The 19,891-nt window shown below is 35.7% G+C and overlaps 2 protein-coding genes across 3 annotated transcripts in view; one reads left to right on the forward strand and one right to left on the reverse strand.

Moving 5' to 3' along the window:
* Positions 1-3,058: 3,058 nt before the first annotated feature.
* LOC146541552 (uncharacterized protein C05D11.1-like) lies at positions 3,059-16,105 on the forward strand. The gene is made up of 18 exons (XM_085187873.1): positions 3,059-3,339; positions 3,417-3,762; positions 3,888-3,990; positions 4,400-4,522; positions 5,104-5,217; positions 5,445-5,597; positions 5,985-6,254; positions 6,478-6,620; positions 6,944-7,052; positions 7,547-7,714; positions 8,070-8,306; positions 8,863-8,982; positions 9,310-9,602; positions 10,586-10,760; positions 11,166-11,309; positions 14,847-15,004; positions 15,480-15,629; positions 15,766-16,105. Exons 1-18 carry the CDS (start codon positions 3,201-3,203, stop codon positions 15,821-15,823), a joined length of 3,003 nt encoding a protein of 1,000 aa, XP_085043999.1. The 5' UTR covers positions 3,059-3,200; the 3' UTR covers positions 15,824-16,105.
* LOC146541553 (protein ultraspiracle homolog) overlaps positions 16,102-19,891 on the reverse strand; it is a 29,932-nt gene continuing 26,142 nt past the window's right edge. For both annotated transcript variants that reach the window (XM_085187895.1, XM_085187886.1), the window contains exon 8: positions 16,102-19,725. In XM_085187895.1, the coding sequence (XP_085044021.1) occupies positions 19,504-19,725 (222 nt within the window). In that variant the 3' untranslated portion in view covers positions 16,102-19,503. The remainder of the gene's footprint in view (positions 19,726-19,891) is intronic.

A 19,891-nucleotide genomic window follows, 5' to 3' on the forward strand; every position in this document is an offset into this window, starting at 1 on the left:
TTTCCTAAAGATTCCAGCGTCATAATTTCAACAATAAATGTTATACCTACATCTACTTATTCTTCTCTAGCCTCTTGTATCTGTTCTATAATGAAAATATTAAATATCTTTTCGTTATATTCATTCACATCTTTCTCTTAAGAAATGTGTTTTTTTTTATTTTCGTCTAATAATTCAAACGTAGCGTGTAGCGACTAATGACGAAACTCAATGCTGATTTATGGTTAAGTTTGCTTCTCACCATTAATACGAGACCCACGGTCAAGAGACGAGAGATTTGGTCTCTCAAAGAATACGTGTTGATAGATTATAAATTATGAGGCCGTCGTGGCGCAGCGGCACAGGGGTGTGACTGTAACGCGATGGTTGTAGGTTCGATTCCCACTCGAGGAAGTGAAATATTTGTTTACGTTTATATTTCCATTTCTTCGCTCTGGTGTCGAGGAAAAGCGCGGCGTTGAGTTCTGCCACTCAACACGCAATGCCTCCAGACTTCGGCAGAAAGTTGGGAACGGAGTGTCTTAACACGAGGTTCCATCTGTGTTCTCGGCTGTGTGCGGGATAAAGCGTGAAGCTGATTTGATTTTGATTTTTTAGATTACCAATTAAATATAAGAACTGAATTTAAGAACCGGTATGTTTAACCTACGAGCCGCGAACAAGGCCTGTATGAATTTATTTCTTTTTTTAGTACTAGTCAGTAGGTACTTATTATTACTTTGAAATATAAATCTTGTTCAGAGAAATAAATTAGCACGTAAAAGTTGTTTTATAAACAAGTTAGTCTATTTGTAAAAAAATATTTATTGATCTTAATAATGTTTTTTCATGACCTTTAAAGATTAACGTTAATGCAGATAGAGTAATGATCTTCCTATTTTTCATTAGGTATAATCATAGATTACCTTCGAAGTCTTTCACAATGTTTAAACCAAGTGGTAGAGTTAAAATATATTGTTTAATCAACTCCCCTGTGGTGTGTGCCCTGTATCTTCTATATTTTTTTTAAAACTTGTTTTTGATAAATATTTGAAGATTGCTGATATGTGAATGAAAATGAAATGTTATCAATGATGGATTTAATTGGAAAACCTTATTGCGTGGGCATTTACAACAAGCAAATATACGATATTATCAATTAATTATTTTTACAAATAACCAAGCAGTCTCACGAGATATTTATTAGAATTAAAATAAATTAAATGATTAATATTTCTCCCTTTAAATACTTTCATATTTAAATTTCTAAAACAAAAATAATATATTTATTTCAGACATCAAAAAAATAGAATTATGCTATGGTATCTAATTGTCATTTCTAGTCTTTATTTATGACTACTCTTTTGTATCTGTCATTTTTTCTTTTTGTCAATGATTTTTTTTAATTTGCTGAATCTCTCTTTATATCCTATCATAAAGTATGATAGGATATAAAGAGAGATTCAGCATGTAATCAACAAAATGTACTTGTCTGCAGTTTGTCTTAAAGAAAATCCTAATTCGACCTTATCCTCGTTCTGATAACGATGCAAAGCACGGCGTTAAGTTCGCCCACTCAACACGCCATGTATTCGGTAAAAAAAATAGGTGAAAACTGCATTTAAAATCGGTTTATCGGTTCAGAGTTTGGCGTGCGCAAACACGTAGACAAAAATATATTTATACAAATAGACAAAATGTATTTAGCTCTATTACATTAATAAACGTATGCAATAATAAATTTTCTTTTAAAACTATAATATTCTTGTATAGATAATTGTTTCTACATTAGAGGTGCGATTTGCCATCCTTTAAAATGCGCTAAGTAAAGAACAGAATAATTTATAATTTCTATCCAAATATCCTAAACTCCCAAATGCATGAGAGATGAATGTAAATCAAAAACCTTGCTAAAACATTTATTTTTTCATTGTTTTTTATCATATGATAAAAAAATAATTTGGTTGAATAGAAAAAAAATTAAGTGTATAAATTGATGATTGATGAAAATGATTCTTTTTCCATATCTTAAATCGACAACCATAATTGAGGTATATTATCTACGAAATATTTAAACGTGTAGAGATTAATTAATTTAATCCGATAAATTACATGTAAATTGAAAGAAACGTGTATTTTTTATTATTATTGTTTTGAATGTTCTGGCTATTGAATTTTTAAGCCTGATGATCTTCACAGGGTCACCTTACATTTGGGATCCAACTCAAAATTCACTGTTGGGAATCTATATATTTTATGTCATAACAAAACGATGATATAGACTAGACTGATTAACTACTCATGAAATTTTTCAAGCACTTTTGATTCAGCTTCACGTTGTATCCCGCACACAGCGGGGTAAGTAGAGGGAACCTAGTATTAAGACACTCCGTTCCCCACTTTCCTTCAGATTCCAGAGGCATTGCATGTTGAATGGCGGAACTCAACTTCAAGCTTTGCCTCTAGATTCTGATCTAGAGGCAAACCTAAAAAGAAATGGAAATATAAGTTTAAATAAATATTTCATTGTCCCGAGTAGGGGTCGAACCCACAACTAGTCTGATAGACTGTAATTGTCAATTTTCCTCAAAAATCCGATTAAATCACAAATCCCCAAATACTTATCTGCTGAACCACTGAAACTAAACCTAAACACTAAACATACATGTAGTGAAATAAATAGGTACTGAGGTCCTTTACGTTTATCGAGATATTTTCTGTATAAATAATCAGTATTTGTTAACTATCTTTTCAGGTTCTAAATATGAAGTAAATTTTAAAATTTACTCTTTAAAATATGAAAAGATCATTTAGGTTAATTTAATGAATATAAAGATGAATTTAAAAATAACTAGATACAAAAGATTTTACTTAACGATAACGATAATTTATAATTATTAAAACATTAATATTGTACTATTATGATAAAAAGTACGTACTAAAATCGATTTATTACATATTCTGTGCTTGTCATAATGACATCAATTAAATAATTGGAAATGTCAATTGTATTGTCATTGATCTTAGCTAATGTCTAATGTCATTATTCATGATTTTCGAGTGACGACTGGTGCTTGTTAGAATTTAGAAGTGCTATTATTGGTCCATTTTATAGTTTGCCGGTACTTGGTAAACTAGTCGAGTAGTCAACTATATATAATACTGTTTTTAATTTAATATATTTACAATTAAGGTTAAAGTCTTATTATAATTAAGAAAAAATGTCGCATTTTAAATTAATATCTTCAACAAAGGCATCCGATGTAATACCTGTAAATAAGTATGTATCGGAGAAAACGGGACTAACCGTGATAATAGCAAACGTCGAGGGTCCTTTAGTAAACGGATTTTTTTGTCTTGGTAGGTCTTTTTATATTTATTACAGTAACCTTTTTTATATTGCGATAAATATCTATAAGGCAATAATACATTTTCAGCAACTGAAGCCCACGATGATGATGGCTTACCGCACACATTAGAACATTTAATATTTTTGGGTTCAGAGCGGTATCCTTATAAGGGAATTTTGGACTTGTTGGCTAACCGTTGTATGGCACATGGAACTAACGCCTGGACAGATACAGACCACACTTGTTACACTATCTATACAGCGGGTGATGCGGGTATGCTGACATTATTGCCCATCTACCTCGATCATATTTTAAGACCTACACTCACTGATCAAGGTTTCATAACTGAAGTCCATCACATTGATGGTGATGGGGAGGATGCAGGTGTTGTTTATTGTGAAATGCAGGGAAGAGAGAATACAGCAGATAGCAGGTCATATTATTTATATCTAAATATTTGCAGTTTGATTTTCCAATTGGAAATTGTGCTGTTATATTTTAAATACTCTTTATAATTAACAAACGGCATAAATTATAAAATATAACTGAATCTATTAGGTGTGAGCTGAAATTACTCCGAGCGATATATCCAGACAATGGGTATTCTGCTGAAACTGGAGGAATCATGGAGAATTTGCGAGTTTCTACAAGTAACACTAAAGTAAGAGTAAAAAATATTTACTATTTTATTAAATATCAGTGAGGCCATAGTTGCACAAGGGGGAGTCTGACTGTAAATGATTGGTTGGATGGGTGGCATTTTAATTGCCATTTAGTAATTATTACATTTCTGGCAGTGGTGTATCGAGCTTAACTTGTGCCTGGAGCAAAATACTTTTACAGCGCCCCCCAGGCGAACACAATATAATTTTATGTATATGTTTAAATACTTTTGCAGTATGACGTGGTCACTGACTACCCGGCTGCCTATTCCTACGCTCTCAAGCACAGCTTCAGACTTAACTTAAAAATGGGCAATTTAATATAATAACACTATGTTTCCTCTGTTTTGAAGCAAATAATAAAAGAAAAGTCATAGATATAAAAAAATACATTTCTTTCTTTTACAGGTTCGTGATTTTCATCGGAAATTTTACAGAGCTGAAAATTTAACAATCATCTTAACAGGCCAGATTGAAGCTGAGGATGTATTTAAAGCACTTGCCACTGTAGAGGATGACATCATTGCAAAAGTGACTATGATATTATGCTCTACTAAGCTAATAACAATAATTGCATATCTTCAAGGTTAAATTAATAAAGAAACATTGTTTTATAACCCTCATTAAAAAATATGTTAACATATATTTGTTGGAATGAGAATATTTTAGAAGGCAGAAAAGATTTTTCCTAATAAGATGCTGACCCCTTACTGAATTACTGACTAAATGGCTTACTATGGGAAATTTCTTTCCATATGTACATAAATATTTTAAAAAATATTTATGATTATATTCCTAGAATAATATGAATAATGAATTATTCATATTATTCTAGGAATATAATCTGATACTTATAATTGGGGCCATAATGCAGATTCTGGCTCCAATCATAATTCCGAAAATATATTTTAATTCTATAAATAAAAAATCCTTGTTGGTCCCTTTTTAAAACGAGTATAATCGAAAATTTATCTTAGTAGTTAGTAACCGCAATGGTTATACGCACGTTTTACGCGCTTTGGTTATACTTATTTCTAAAATTGTGTATTCTTAAAAAATTTAAATAAACTAGGAGTTATTAAATCAGAAAAATCTTAAATTTTCTTATATAGAAAGAGAAGGAGCCACAAGAAGAGTGGGTTAAGCCATGGCAAACAATCCCTCCTCAGCCAATTTACGGAGAACTTAAAGAACAGTGGCCAGCTGACACTGAAGACTGTGGACAGGTACCATTATTTTGATATTTATCATATCACAACGTTATTTTCGCTCGTCTAAAAGTAAAGAAATTAAATTACCTTTTTTGTATTTTTAGGTATCCAAAAAATATTAATATTTTTTGGTATTTTAAGTTAAAAAAGGCTTGAGTGGCACTTAACATGCTTAAACTTAAAATGTGGATTGTTTCAATGATATACAACATTAATTAAATATTAAATTTTTTCAATTGAAGGTATTATTCGGTTGGCGCGGTCCGCTGCTCACGGGCTCGGGCTCGCAGCGCGAGTTGACGGCGTGCGCGCTGCTCCTGCGCTACATGTGCGACACGGCGGCCGCGCCGCTGCAACGCGCGCTCGTGGAGCGCGAGGACGCGCTGGCAGGGGATGTAAGCTTTTTGATTTTTTTTAATGAAAATCAGCTTCACGTTGTATGCGGTGTGCGGGACACAGCAGGGTAGGCGGAGGGAACCTCGTGCTAAGACCAGAGTGTTTTCCCGACTTTCCGCCAAATTCTGCAGGCATTGCGTGACGAAACTCAACGCCGCGCCTTGCCTCTACACCAGAGCGATGAAAATATAAATTTAAATAAATACTTTTCGCACACTTACGTCCCTACGCCACCATTGCCCTCAGTGTATTTTTTTTATATAATTTAAATTAAAAATACATTTCATTCAAATAGCCTTATGTGCGTATATTTCTCCTCCTTATCCTGCATGTGATTCAATTATAGAAGCTTACACTGTATTTTAAAACAATGTTTGATGTCACAGGTTTCATATAACATAAGAGAAAATTTAGCAACGCTCATCAAAATCGAATTAGACAATGTGCCGATAGACAAATTAGATATTGCACGAGATGAAGCTAAAAAGTGCTTGCAAAATATTGCCTCTGGGAACGAAACAATCGATATGGAAAGAATGGAGCGCTTATTGAAGAAACAACTTAGAGAAACCATGGCTAGCTTGGAGTCAGACCCCCATCATTCTATTGCATTTAGATGTATTGGAGATGCACTTTATTCGCAAAATGAACTAGATGTAAGTATTAATTAAAACAATTAATGGAATTTACAACATATTGTATTTTTTTTTTGTATTCTGATATACTTTTAATGTTTTATATGTAAATATACATCCTTGAAAGCTTTGTATGGTTTTTCCAATGCATTATTTATAATAATTTTAAGAATTGACAACAGTTTCCTTTTTGCAAACACAAAATTAAGGTGTTGCCAATATTGTTAATCTAATTTGTTTCCAGTTTGTAGATCGTATGAATCCTCAAAAAATTTTACATGAACTATTGGAAGAGAAGGCTGAATATTGGCTCGGACTAATGAAGAAGTACTTCACTGAAGAACTTGTAGTAATCGTCGGCTCACCCAGCATTGAACTTCAAACTAAGTAAGTATACGGATTTTTCGGAAATTTTATTACGGTATTATTAGCTAGATACCTTTTTTATATATATGTCTCGTTTGCACATAATTTCGTGCAAATAAACGAAAAAATAACATATTTTATACTTGTTACTTCATGCCGTGTTTGTGCACTTAGACTAGGGAACATAAATATAGACCCTTCTCAACTAAACTACAGTAGCTTGTGGTAGTAATTCAAATTAAATTATTTTAATAACTGCTTATTAAACATAATATAACTCATTCCCCGAGTAAAAATCGCTTCTCGTTTATTCTTTTTTTTAATTACGTTTGAATATTTTTTAGGATGGCTGAAGACGAAAAGAAAAGAATAGAGGAACAGAGAGCTCGATTAGGTGAAAAAGGTCTAGCAGAAAAGGCGACGGAACTTGAAAAAGCAATGGAGTTTAATGAAGTATGTACATTTATTTATTCTTCATCCCACCAAAAATATTATATATCGCATAAGAATAATAAAAAAAGAAAAACGCTTTTGGTGTAAAGGTGGAATCACCACAGAAGATCTCTTCAAAAAGTCAGACAATGCAAGGGAAGCAGTTGGTGTACAAATTATTTATATGTTCTCATATATAACTTAGTGGCTGTTAAAAGGCCAGTTATGGCGCAGGGGCACAAAGTGTGATTGTAAAACCCGCTGGTTGTGGATACGATCCCCACTAGAGGAGATGATTTAAATTTCTTTGCTCTGGTATCGAGTTCGTTAGTTTCAGCAATCTACACGCAATAATTGAAACGAAACGTACTTATAAATTAGGCGTAAAGTGGAAAACAGAAGTGTTTTACTGGGGAACTGAGTTTCTTACCACTCGGCTTCCAGGTTCCTTCTGTCTACCATGCTATGTGCCGGATCTAGCGTGAAGCTAAAAAAATAACTGAAGTCTTTTTCAGAGAGAGCCACCAGCAGGCACGCTAGCAGCAGTCCCAGTACCGTCCTGCGATCGTCTCAAGTGCCATAAAATATCTAGTTGGAGCACCGGCGACGATTGCCCTAACTTCAATCTGAAAGACGTACCATTGTATACTAGGGTGCACAGTTTGAATACGAATTTTGTCTATGTGAGTCGTTTATTTTAATTTATTTTTGGAATGGAACCTCTAAATAACTACTACTATAGTATATAGATAACTATATTGTATTAGACACAATATATGCTTAGAAGGTTATGGAGGTAGATGGTAAAAATTGACATTAAAATTTAATACTAGCAACCTTTATCATATAAATTAGAAAAGGTAAGAATATCTGGTATATTTCACTTATAGATTCTTTAAATAACTAACGTTTTTTTAGAGAACTAAACAAAATAATAAAAATGATTAGAAGATTCACTAATAATATTGAATATATTAAAATAATACAATTTTTACTTATTTCATAATTAAATTATTTGTATAATTTATCCTCATATAGATAAACCTAATCTTCGACACAACCCACATGCCGCCGCTGCACCGGCGCTGGATACCGCTGCTGCTGGACGCGCTGGGTGAGTGCGGCGTTAAGCGCGGCGACCTGCTGGTGCCGCACGAGGAGGTCATCTCCGCCACCGAGAGGCTCACTGTCACCTTCTCCAAGGACATCGGCTTCGATAGACCTGGCAACTTCTCTGTGGGGCCGTTTGGCAACTATATACATGTTGAGACCAGGGTAAGTTGGCTTTAGTCTTATTAATACTTTTTTGGTGTTTTTTTAACTTTATGATGTATTCCACATATCCCCTCCTATAGCAGGGTGACGAACTTAATGTTAAAACACTCCGTTTTAACATTAACTTCATTTTGCCTACCCTGCCTGCCTGGGATATTGCCTGTTCAGTAGCAGAACTCAACGCCGCGTTTTGTGTCGTTATCAAATCAAAAAAAAAATATTATTAAATAATTAATTTCTTCGAGTGATACAAAACCGTTGCGTTTACACATTATTTACAAAATATAATTATTCTAAGTACCAATAATGTAGTGAGGCCTGTCGTGGTGAGGACCACAAGCGTGTGACTAAACGCGACAAGTTCTGGTGATTTCCAGTCGAGGAAGTTAAGTATTTCATTTCTTCGATCTGGTGTCGAGGCAAAGCGCGGCGTTGAGTTTCGCCATTCAACGACTAAAAGGACTATTAACACTAGGCGCCCTCTGCCTACCCTGTCACAAGCGTTTTAAAATATTTTAAGTATATTTGCTTATAAAAATTATTGTATTCATTCCAGTGTGAACCATCAGATTATGAAAAAGTTGTTGAACATCTGTACGACGTGATCTTCATGTCGGTAATAACTAAAGAGAGACTGCTGGTGTTTGCTCAAAGGCTGATCAATGATGTGGCACAGGTATTTATGTAGTAATATAGCTTATTTTTTTTAACCATTGTTTTTCGTAATTTTTTTTTATTCAAAGTTGAAAAACTAGACTTTAAAGAAAAGACTTAGCCTTTTTGTGTATTGTTTCATCTAGTTTTATTTTAATCCAAATTTATTTTGTTTTAGTGTGCTTACTCAATAATTTTCTTATTTGAGTATTTTAAATAGAAAAGAATACTAAAAACACTAAATTACTAATATGTTATGATAATAAAAAAAATTACAAAAAAATTCTAACTAATAATATGAAGTCACACATCAAATAAAAAATTATAATTAATAAATTCAAATTTACAGGTAAGGAGAAATGGTCACAAAATGTCATATGATATTCTCCGGGATTCACTCTACAGTAAAGACAGCAACACGCACTGGTGCTCCGTCCTCCGTCAACAGAAGTTTCTAAAGGAAATAATAGAGAGATTAACCAAAAACGATGAATCAGACGAGGAAATTATTAATGAAGCCCTACAAAGCTTAAAGAATTTGACACAAAAGCCCTGGCTTCATTTAGCCACAGACTTAGAGCGGTATAAGTTGAGTGCTGACCCGTGGAAGAAATATGCAAGGGATGGTGAAGTGCCGAAAGAGTAAGTAGATTCTCTTCTCTCGTTCTAACTGTTCAAGTTAACTTTGACCTCTGGTAAATATGTGTGATAAATTTACATATTCATATGTATATAATATTTATTTTATATCTTTTTTTCTTATCTCTGTTGGTGAATGAACCAAAAATAAATTTTAAATAAAACTCTGATTAATTGCGTATATTCAGAATTATATATTTTGGGAAACCCCACGTTTAGAACACTTTGCGGTAGTCCGTGTGTGTGGGTAGACTGAGGTGGCTTACATCTGTCAGTTAATATAATTATTATATTACATTCCACCAACGATTTCTTAATTGTTTCTTGCCCTCTGATTTGGTGGGTCTGAGACTTCACAAGTGTAATAAGTTAAAGTTAACAAAAGTTTACCAATGGTCCTAAATATTAGCGATTAATTCGGTTAAAGAGTTTAATTTAAAATGTATAGTAATCGTAAAAATTAAATATCTTATAAAGCGAAAATTCTGTTAGTTTTTTCTATAATTTCAAGAAATGATTTCAAATTCAGTGGGCATTTGCTGGGTTCCCACTTTTCCAAATAAAATACATATTTACATTTTTTTCATAGATACCTGTATTATGTAGAGTTATATTTTTTCAAAATATTTATTTATTGTCATGTCGTCTAATGGATGAGTTTTCGGTGGTCCTATATTAGCGACGATAATATGTGACCATACATATAAATTTGGTTTCTTACATCCTATTATTTCTTTTTAATAAGATGAATATTGGCAAACTGCACTGGTTTCTAATGAAGTGTTTTCCCCATGATTATCTACCCAGACATTTATAATTCCTTCTAATTGTAACTCATTTCTGTACCTAACTTCGGTCAGATCTGATTACAAGATTTCGGTTCGGAATTCGGTCAGCCGAATAGAATTCTTAATTAATAACAAAATCTTAATTTCCAAACAAAAAAATGATTCAACAAAAAAATGATTTCCAACTGGCTCCCCCAGACCGCAGCTTTACCTGGACGCGGAGCTGATCTCGTCAGGCGCGGGTGGCGTGGCGGTGGGTGTGGGCGGCGTGGAGTCCTCCTTCGTAGTGCAGACGGGCGCCGGCCCGCGCGGGTACGCGCTACACGACGTAGCCCCGCTCACAGTCGCCTTGAATTATTTTACGCAGCTCGAGGTATGTACATTTATATGGCAGTGGTATATTACTGGGTATCTATACTATCTTATATAATCTGTGTTTATAGTCTGTCTATCTTATATCATATGATATTTTTTCTACCTGTGACACAAAATAACCGCACATTAAAATGCTGATAAAGAAACAAATTGGATTTTCATCCAATTTAATTTACGTCGGTGAGAAAATGATTTTTAAACACCAGTGTGAGAAACACTTATTTTATTACTTTTAAGTTAGGTGAGACACATTACTGTTCTTCTAATAATGTAGACAGTAATACTTATTCACTACAATGTTAAATATATTATAGTTTCATATTTAAATTGTATTCTTTTAAATTTAATTAAAATAAATATATATAAAATGTCGTAACATATTCTACAAATATGAGTACTGCAGGGCCCCATGTGGCGCCTGATCCGCGGCTGCGGGCTCGCGTACAGCTACGGGGTGCGCGCGGCGCCGGGCGAGGCGCGACTCGTGTTCTCGCTCTACCGCGCCACCAACACGCTCGCCGCCTACTGCAAGGCCAAGACTATTCTGGTATGCTTCATTGTATTAGATATCTGTTAGGCTGGGGGAATCTGGGGACCTAATGTTAAGACACTCCGTTCCCATTAAAACACCTCTGTTTCTCATTTTCCGACGAATTCTTGAGGCATTGCGTGTTTGAGTGGAGGCGCTTAAAGTCACACGCTTATACTAATGTATAATTTGATTTTGTGTGGTGGTCAAGACTAACACACCAACATTATTATAACTTAACACCGCGTTTTATATCCAGAGGGTGTCCAGACTAATATCTGTCCGATATTGGTTTGTAGGCATACGGGTACGCGACCCCGGATCCTCGAGCCGCCACTCTTATATCCTCATCCAGTCCGTAAGAATGGTGTCCCCCCCCTCTCCTCCTTCCTTTTCCTATCCTACCCTTCTATTTTCCTCTCCCTTCGGTTTTCCCCACAAAGGAGTTTGGAGGTCAGACGGCAGTCGCTCCACGAAAATCGCAAACCGCCAGTACATGAAACGGAATAAGAAAACACTGGGTACGGCTAGGGCGTCGCCGCAAAACGACGCGCAGGCACATCGCCCTACACCTGCGACAAGTGGGCAAGGGCTACCGTGTCAAGTACGGGCACGGTTAAAGACGCAAGTACCCAGACGAAAGCTCCGCTTTGCAACGTGGAATATTGGCTCTCTAACCGGACGATGCAAGGAACTCGCAGATGTACTCATGAGACGTCGGGTCCAGTGTGCTTTCCTCCAGGAAACTCGCTGGAAGGGCAATAAGTCCCGTAACATCGGACAGGGTTACCGGCTTATATACACTGGGTCACCTTCGGGTAGAAACGGTGTAGCGGTAGTGCTTTCTGAAGAGCTTCAGAATGGGCTCCTTGAAGTTGACCGTCGCTCCGACCGCTTGATGCGAGTGAGGGTACTGATTGAGGGCGTTATCACAAACTTAATCAGTGCCTATGCTCCCCAGGCGGGATGTAGCGCGGCCGAAAAGGAGACATTCTGGGAGAAGGGGTGCTACTTGCTGTGCCGTCTACCGAAGTGGTCTTAGTTGGGGGGGACTTGAACGGGCACGTCGGTAAGGCTGCTGAGCCGTATGAACGTGTTCACGGGGGTTTTGGGCACGGTCTTCGCAATGCAGAGGGAGAAAACATTCTGAGAACCTGTATTGCGTCTGATCTGGCCGTCGTGAATACGTTCTTCCAAAAGAATTCTCAGCACCTTATCACGTATAAGAGCGGGTCCCACTCAACTCAAATAGACTACTTATTGACCAGACGGTGTCATATGGGCAGGGTAACTAACTGTAAGGTCATTCCAGGCGAAAGCCTAACGTCCCAACATCGCCTTCTTGTCATGGACTTTAACGTCACTCCGAAGAAGAAAGTAGCCGAGAAACGTAGGCCTCGGATCAAGTGGTGGTTGCTGAATGGACCGATGCAGACCGACTTCCTGGCAGAGGTGAAAAGTCACGATATTTCGACGAACACCGAGACTGCTCAGGATGCTTGGGATCGGGCTCAGTCGGCAATCATTGCGGCGGGCAGGCGAGTTCTTGGCCTTTCTAGGGGAGGACGTGTCATCGACAAGGAGACATGGTGGTGGAATGACAAGGTGCAGGAGGTGACTCGTGAAAAGAAGGCTGCCTTTAAAATCCAACTCTCCTGAAGACAGACTGGAGTACACAGTAGCTAAACGTGCCTGTGAAAGAGCTGTAGCCAGAGCCCGCAGTGAAAGTTTGTCACCATTGTATGATAAACTTGAAACTGTGGAGGGGCAGAAGCTCATTTACAAACTGGCACGTTCCCGGGATAAAGTGACGCAAGATATCGCAAAATGTCTTTGCGTCAAAGATTCCCAGGGCACGCTGCTCTGTAGTCATGCCTGTGTGAAGGAGAGGTGGAGAAGCTACTTCCAGGAGTTGCTGAATACTCAGCACCCATGCAGTCTTCATCACGACCCACCGCCTAACCTCGGACTTATTGCCCCAATAACCCTTGACGAAACACGTAATTGCCTTCGACGCATGAAGAACGGAAAAGCGGTGGGACCTGACGACATTCCGATCGAAGCGTGGAAATCGTTGGGCTCTCTTGGTGTGCTCATGCTTACTGACCTTTTTAACCATATCTTGAACACTCACACACACATCAGTGGCGGCTTAGCATCATTACCCCTATTTACAAAGGAAGGGGCAGTGTTCAAGACTGTGGTAGTTATAGGGGCATTAAGCTTATGAGTCATACCATGAAGCTCTTCGAGCGCATGATCGACCTCAGGCTCCGCCGAGAGTGTACTATCTCTGAGTCTCAATATGGATTTCAGCTAGGATCGGGCACCATGGACGCCATTTTCGCCCTCAGAACTTTGATGGAGGCATACAGGGAAAAAAGGAGAGCTCTGCATGTGGCCTTTTTAGATCTGCAGAAGGCCTTTGACTGTGTGCCTCGTCAGTGTATCTGGTGGGCATTGCGATCCAAAGGGATCCCTGAGGCCTATATTGAGATTATCAGAGACATGTACCACGATTCCGCTTCTATGGTTAGGACTGCTGTTGGCGACACTAGACCCTTCCCGATTACGGTGGGGGTTCACCAGGGCTCGGCTCTTTAGTCCGTTCTTATTCAATGTAGTGCTCGATCCTGTCTCGGCTCACATCCAGGGCCAGCCTCCATGGCTGATAATGTATGCCGACGACATAGCACTCATTGCCGAGAACCGACTGACGCTGGAGCGTAAAGTGAACCTCTGGAAGGGTACGCTTGAGAACGGCGGTCTTAAACTAAATGTGTCGAAGACAGAGTACATGGCCTGCGGGAGCCGGGACTCGAGCACCATCGTTATAGGTCCTGAGCCAGCCGTTAAGTCGGAGAAGTTCAGGTACCTTGGATCCGTTATGCACGAGTCTGGAGGCATCGATGTCCATGGCCGGATAAGCGCTGCCTGGGCCAAATGGCTGATATACAAGAGCATCGTCCGACCGGTTCTTTTATATGGCAGCGAATGTTGGCCAGCACTATCTCGGCACACTCAGGAGCTTCACGTCACGGAAATGAAGATGCTGAGGTGGATGTGCGGCGTAACGCGGTCTGACCGCATACGCAACTTAGTAGTCGTAGTCTTGGGGTCCGTGACGTAGCGGATAAGCTCCAAGAGAGTCGCTTGAGATGGTTTGGCCACGTTACGCGCCGGCCTAAGAACTATGTCGGACGCAAGTGCCTTGCTATACCAGTCCCTGGGGTGCGACCTTCCGGACGCCCAAGGAAGCGCTGGTTGGATGTCGTGATGCAGGACATGAGAGCCAATGGTCTAACCACCGAGGATGCAAAAGATCGTGCAAAGTGGAGTAGGTTGTGTAGGAAGGTAGACCCTGGCAATAGCCGGGATTAATGCCCGGAGGAAGAAGAAGAAGACCGCGTTCTCCGCATCGGATACCAAAGCAAATAAATAAAAGTAATTCATTCCTCGGAATGGGAAACGAAACCACGACCGTCGCATTTATAGTCAGACGCTGTGCCACTGCGCCACGACGGCCTCATTATTAATATAACTAAAACATTTCAGGAAGAATATTTAGCAGATGGGAAATTCGATGAGGATCTTTTCGCATCAGCAAAAAGTACGGCACTGTTTGAGGTAGTGGAGAACGAAAAGTGCCCCGCCGATGTCGTCAGGCAGTCGCTTATTAATTACGTGAAACGCGCCGGGGAGACCTACAACAGGTATGTAGTAACACTTTCTAATATTACTATAATTCTATTTTGACTACTCACTCTACTGCATGATTAATAATAAAAATAAAGTAAAAATTTAATTCTAATAGAAGAAACTATATATAGAAAGTTCTATAAATATTCTACTGTTATTTATTTAATTTACTAATGTTAGTTAGTTAGTTTATACTTTATTGCACACAAATAAAAGAAAAAGAATAATACAAATAGAACAGAAAAGAAATAAAAAAACAAGTATGCAAAGGCGGCCTTATTGCTTCAAGCTATCTCTTACAGGCAACCTTACCCTAATGTTATATTTTTTTATTTTAATTATTTACAAAATATTCCGATATTTTTACTGCAAAATTGTATAATTTATTCAAAATACTTGTTTGTATTTTTTATAGCATTAAAGACTATTGCAAATATGTCATTATTACACCAAACTAGCGAATTATAACATTGAACCCCATTCCCACAGGGATTTAGTATGCGCCATAGCAGGGGTAACCAAGGACACAGCACACGCGGCGGCCGCTCAGTGGCTGCCCGGACTGTTCACGAGTGACACCAACACCGCCATCATTTGCCATCCGTCTAAGGTGGTGGATATGCAGACTGCTTTCCAAAAGTCAGTATACTATATACATCTAATGTAGTAAATAATTTAATATAGTTCCCCACTATAGTCCCCCAAGTGGGAGTTGAATCCACAACAATAAAGGCAAAACGCAATAGGTATTTCATCATATTCGTATTTGTTTCAGAGTCAATATAAAATTGGAAGCCTTCGAGTCCATGGAGGCATCACCATTTAATAATTAAGAATAATTTAATTCTAAAATATAGGAATACATACTATATACATGTCTCTTTGAATTTATTTAAAATGTAAATTTTAGGAAGAAGACATTTTTTTATTACATTTCTGTCAACTTTTTACTGTAATGTATTTCATATTGTTATACTTTTTTAAACAAACACTGCTTGGCTGTGCCTTAAAAACATGTTTGATTTTTTTATCAAGTTTTATTATGCAACCTCTACTATATATTAAACTACCAAATTATTATATTATATTCCGATTATAAATGAAATTCGAATAGTTTTGATGATTTTATTTTAATCACCATTAATCTTAAAGCTAGGTCTATACAAAAAATATAACTTAAATATAGTCAGATATTTAGTGAACATCAATAAATCATCTCACAACCGCTGCAACATCTTCTATATAAAATTCGAACCTTTCCATAGAAACACTGATTCTATAACGTTATATACCCAAGTATACTTAACAGTTCTATCCGTTAACAAAATATCGAGAATGGTAAAAGGATATTGATAATTTTATCAATTTTTATAAATGTTATTGAATTTGCCTTCTATTTGAGCTTCAATAGCACCTTGCTATACAAATATTTAAATTACAATACTTAGAATATTGCAATTTTGTTGGATTTACCATTTTAATACTGGATTTTTTTTTCTGTTGTTCTGTTATTGACGTGATTAATAATTTACATGTAAATACTGGCCCAAAAATAATTAACTCTGCGATATCAATATAATAGGCCATTGACACCATCTCCTCGTACCCACTTCACATCAGAATATAATGAACGACGCGATGCAACATAACATATTGAAGTTATAATTTAATCGTAATTTTATTATGTTATTTAAAATTAAATTGTACATACGAAGATATAATTTTGTATTTACATTTCATTTTGTAAATATAACATAGAGGATCTTTATAAGCTGCTCTACACTTGACTCGCATGTTATAATGCAAGTTAAAGCACCGATAGTAACATTAAGGAAGTTATAATTGCATTTAAAAAAAAGAAACCCAAATAAACTTTAACACCCGCTCAGCTAGCTTACTGAGCTATGGTATACAAAACTATGATTTTAAAACCTATATATTTTTTTTAAAACGTTACTACTTTAAATTTTTCACATAATTTGAAATACCTTCTACCGTTAATAATTTAACAGATATAGTTAACAGTTGGAGAAAAATGTTATAATAGTTTAGTGTTATAAAGATTTGGTATAACATTAAAATTACCTAATCTTATTTTATGTCACTACAAACATCTAATAATTACAAATTTCTATAAACGACTAATAATTGTAATAATTGTCATAAATATGTATATTTATAATAGAAGAGGCGGCCCCATTTACATTAAAATATTTTCTTTTAAACAATAGAAAAATAATAAATTTACTTGTTCGCTACTACTTTGTTTAACGCCTCCTATCATATGAATATTTAAAAATTACGAATAAATACGTAATATATCAATACAATCAGCCAATATAATCGTTAATATGAAATAAAATAGAAGAATAACCAATTGTACAATAATGCGGCAAAAAATTGATTATTATATTTATAAATCATCTTAAAATGTATAATTAAAACCAAACAACTATTATTTAACAAGTAATGTGATGTTGAATCTTAAAAGTAGGTTAATATTGTAAATGAAACCTTACAACAAAAGCTAAAGCTTACGATTAAAAATATATTATTGAAACTTAGACATAATTATCTCATGCAATATAACAAAGGCAAAACAGTTAAAGTGAGGGTAAATTAAACTAGTATATATTACAAACGTCCACAACCAAAAAAAAACTGTTTGAACAATTTCAACTTATTCTCATTTAATTTGATGTGCTGACCAAACAAAACAAAAAATAGACAATTGTAATTTTTTTTTTATCTAATTTCACGAAGCTATGAAAAATTAACAAATATTATAAATGATAATATTTTTACTACCTGCCATAATGAATTGTTTTATGTTCAATCAGGTGAATAAGAAAATAGAAAAAGTAGTTAATTTCTTAGCTTGATATTATAATAGATGTCCACGTGAATGAGTCTCAATTAAGATCAATTATGTATCAAATTAAGAAACAACGTTACATGCTACATAAAACGAAAGAATCTGTTATTTTTTAATTCAGCACATTTTAAGCTAAATAAATCAGTTGAAATTATCAAAAATGCTCTTCGATTTTTTTTTGTAGACATGAGTCATAAAACTACACTAATTATATAGCCCTTATTACTAGTAATAAGTCAAGTGAGGTGATGTCCGTACATGATGGAATGATGAAGCTGCAATTATTATACAATGTGTTTTTTCACTGCCGGCTTAATAGGTGACACAATTTTTTAGTGCACTAGGTTAGCTCACTACAAATAGTGAGTTCCGCTTTACATTTTAAGTATAGGGGTCTAGGGGCCATCCATATGTTAAATAATTTTTTTTATGAACCCATCTCTTCTTTTTCACAGCTGGTTTTCAACATTTGTGAAGAGAGGTGTGGTGGTACCTAGTGTGACATCATACATTTTGCCATTTTTTTACACGTAATTATTAAGACAACAATTCTGAAATTGTTATCGATCCTTTCATTCTTCTTAGGTGGGATCTAATTTATATATGGCCCTCTGCATCCCTACTTGCATTTACATTTTTCAACAGTTTTCTAATATCTTACATGGTGTAGTGCACTAGAATTATGATGTTGTAATCGCCGTAGGATTCGGATATTTGCACGATTTATAGTAATTCAAATGAATATCAAATTTTATTTTATATTTTCATTAGTCACTTCTTTGTCAGTTAAAACCTAACTTTGGTTTTCAAAATTGCTTTGCAATGACTATAGCGCTATAGCGTACCTTCAAATCAAACAAACCTGTCAATGAATATCTCCTGATATATTAATTTCTAAATATTAGTATATAAATGTTCAAATATTATTATGAATAGATATATTAGATAAAGCATCGCGTAAATGGCTGTCAGTACAAAATGATGTAACCTATTCTTAAATTGTTTTTAGTGTCTCCACAGTAAAGAATCCCTTTATGTACAATTTTTTTATACTTTTTCCAAAATGATATATATAACCTATTTTATAACATATTTAGCTGTATAGAAGAGAGATTAAAAATTTACCAATATTTAATCTCTCTAGTTTACCAATATTAATAATCTAAAGTCTAAATGTTGAATTTTAATTAAGTTTTACAATTGCAAGCATCTCAAGTGTATTTTGTTCTGACAGTCTTGTATAAAATAATCGAGTTGTGCATTTACTTGTATGTAGGCACAATTCCTTAGTACTTTCTATTTCAGGTCACGTTACGATCTATACACAATGATACTGTTATTAACATTATTTTGTTAATAAACGCCAAAAAGCAATAATAATTATTGTTTACTTCGCTGGCGACACTATATTCTGTATAGCCTCGAAATTTAATTTGTTCTTTATAATTCTTTCTTTAACCGCTCACGATGAGCTATATAACGTATAACTACAATCTAACGCCAGTATGTATTCTACTCTATTCTAATGGACCGAGACCATTTTTCATTACACGAACTCCATATAAAAATGGATAGTCTTGCCATCTGGGAAGCATCTATCAATCTTTTTAGGTGTTATATATTCAAGTCCCGTATAATTTACATGATAGAGTTGGTGTCAATGGGCGGCGCGTGGTTGCGTAGTGCGTCCTGTATGTATTTTCCAATGTTTCCTTCCGCAATAAGGTGGAAGAAGAAAAGGTGTTCGAATCCTTTCAGCGATATGGACCGCAGTGCCGGTAGTCGTAATAGGAGGGACGCGAACCTGCCCTCTTCGGAGCTGTGCACTCGTCTGCAGTACTCGTCCAGGCAGGAGAACATCTGTAATGTTGTACATATTTATCTATAGAAAATTATTATGTTTAAAGATTTTATATGTTTGTATACGCTTATGTTATGAAATAGTGAACAAATTTCCATTATTTTTTTTTAGTTTGCTAATAAGTGTAGGCAGGATCTGGTCTAAAATTGATTTAGAAGACTGATA

Source organism: Heliconius melpomene, chromosome 1 (genome assembly GCF_056956725.1).
Source record: "Heliconius melpomene rosina isolate 202511_hmr_F chromosome 1, ASM5695672v1, whole genome shotgun sequence".
NCBI classification, from domain to species: Eukaryota; Metazoa; Arthropoda; class Insecta; order Lepidoptera; family Nymphalidae; genus Heliconius; species Heliconius melpomene.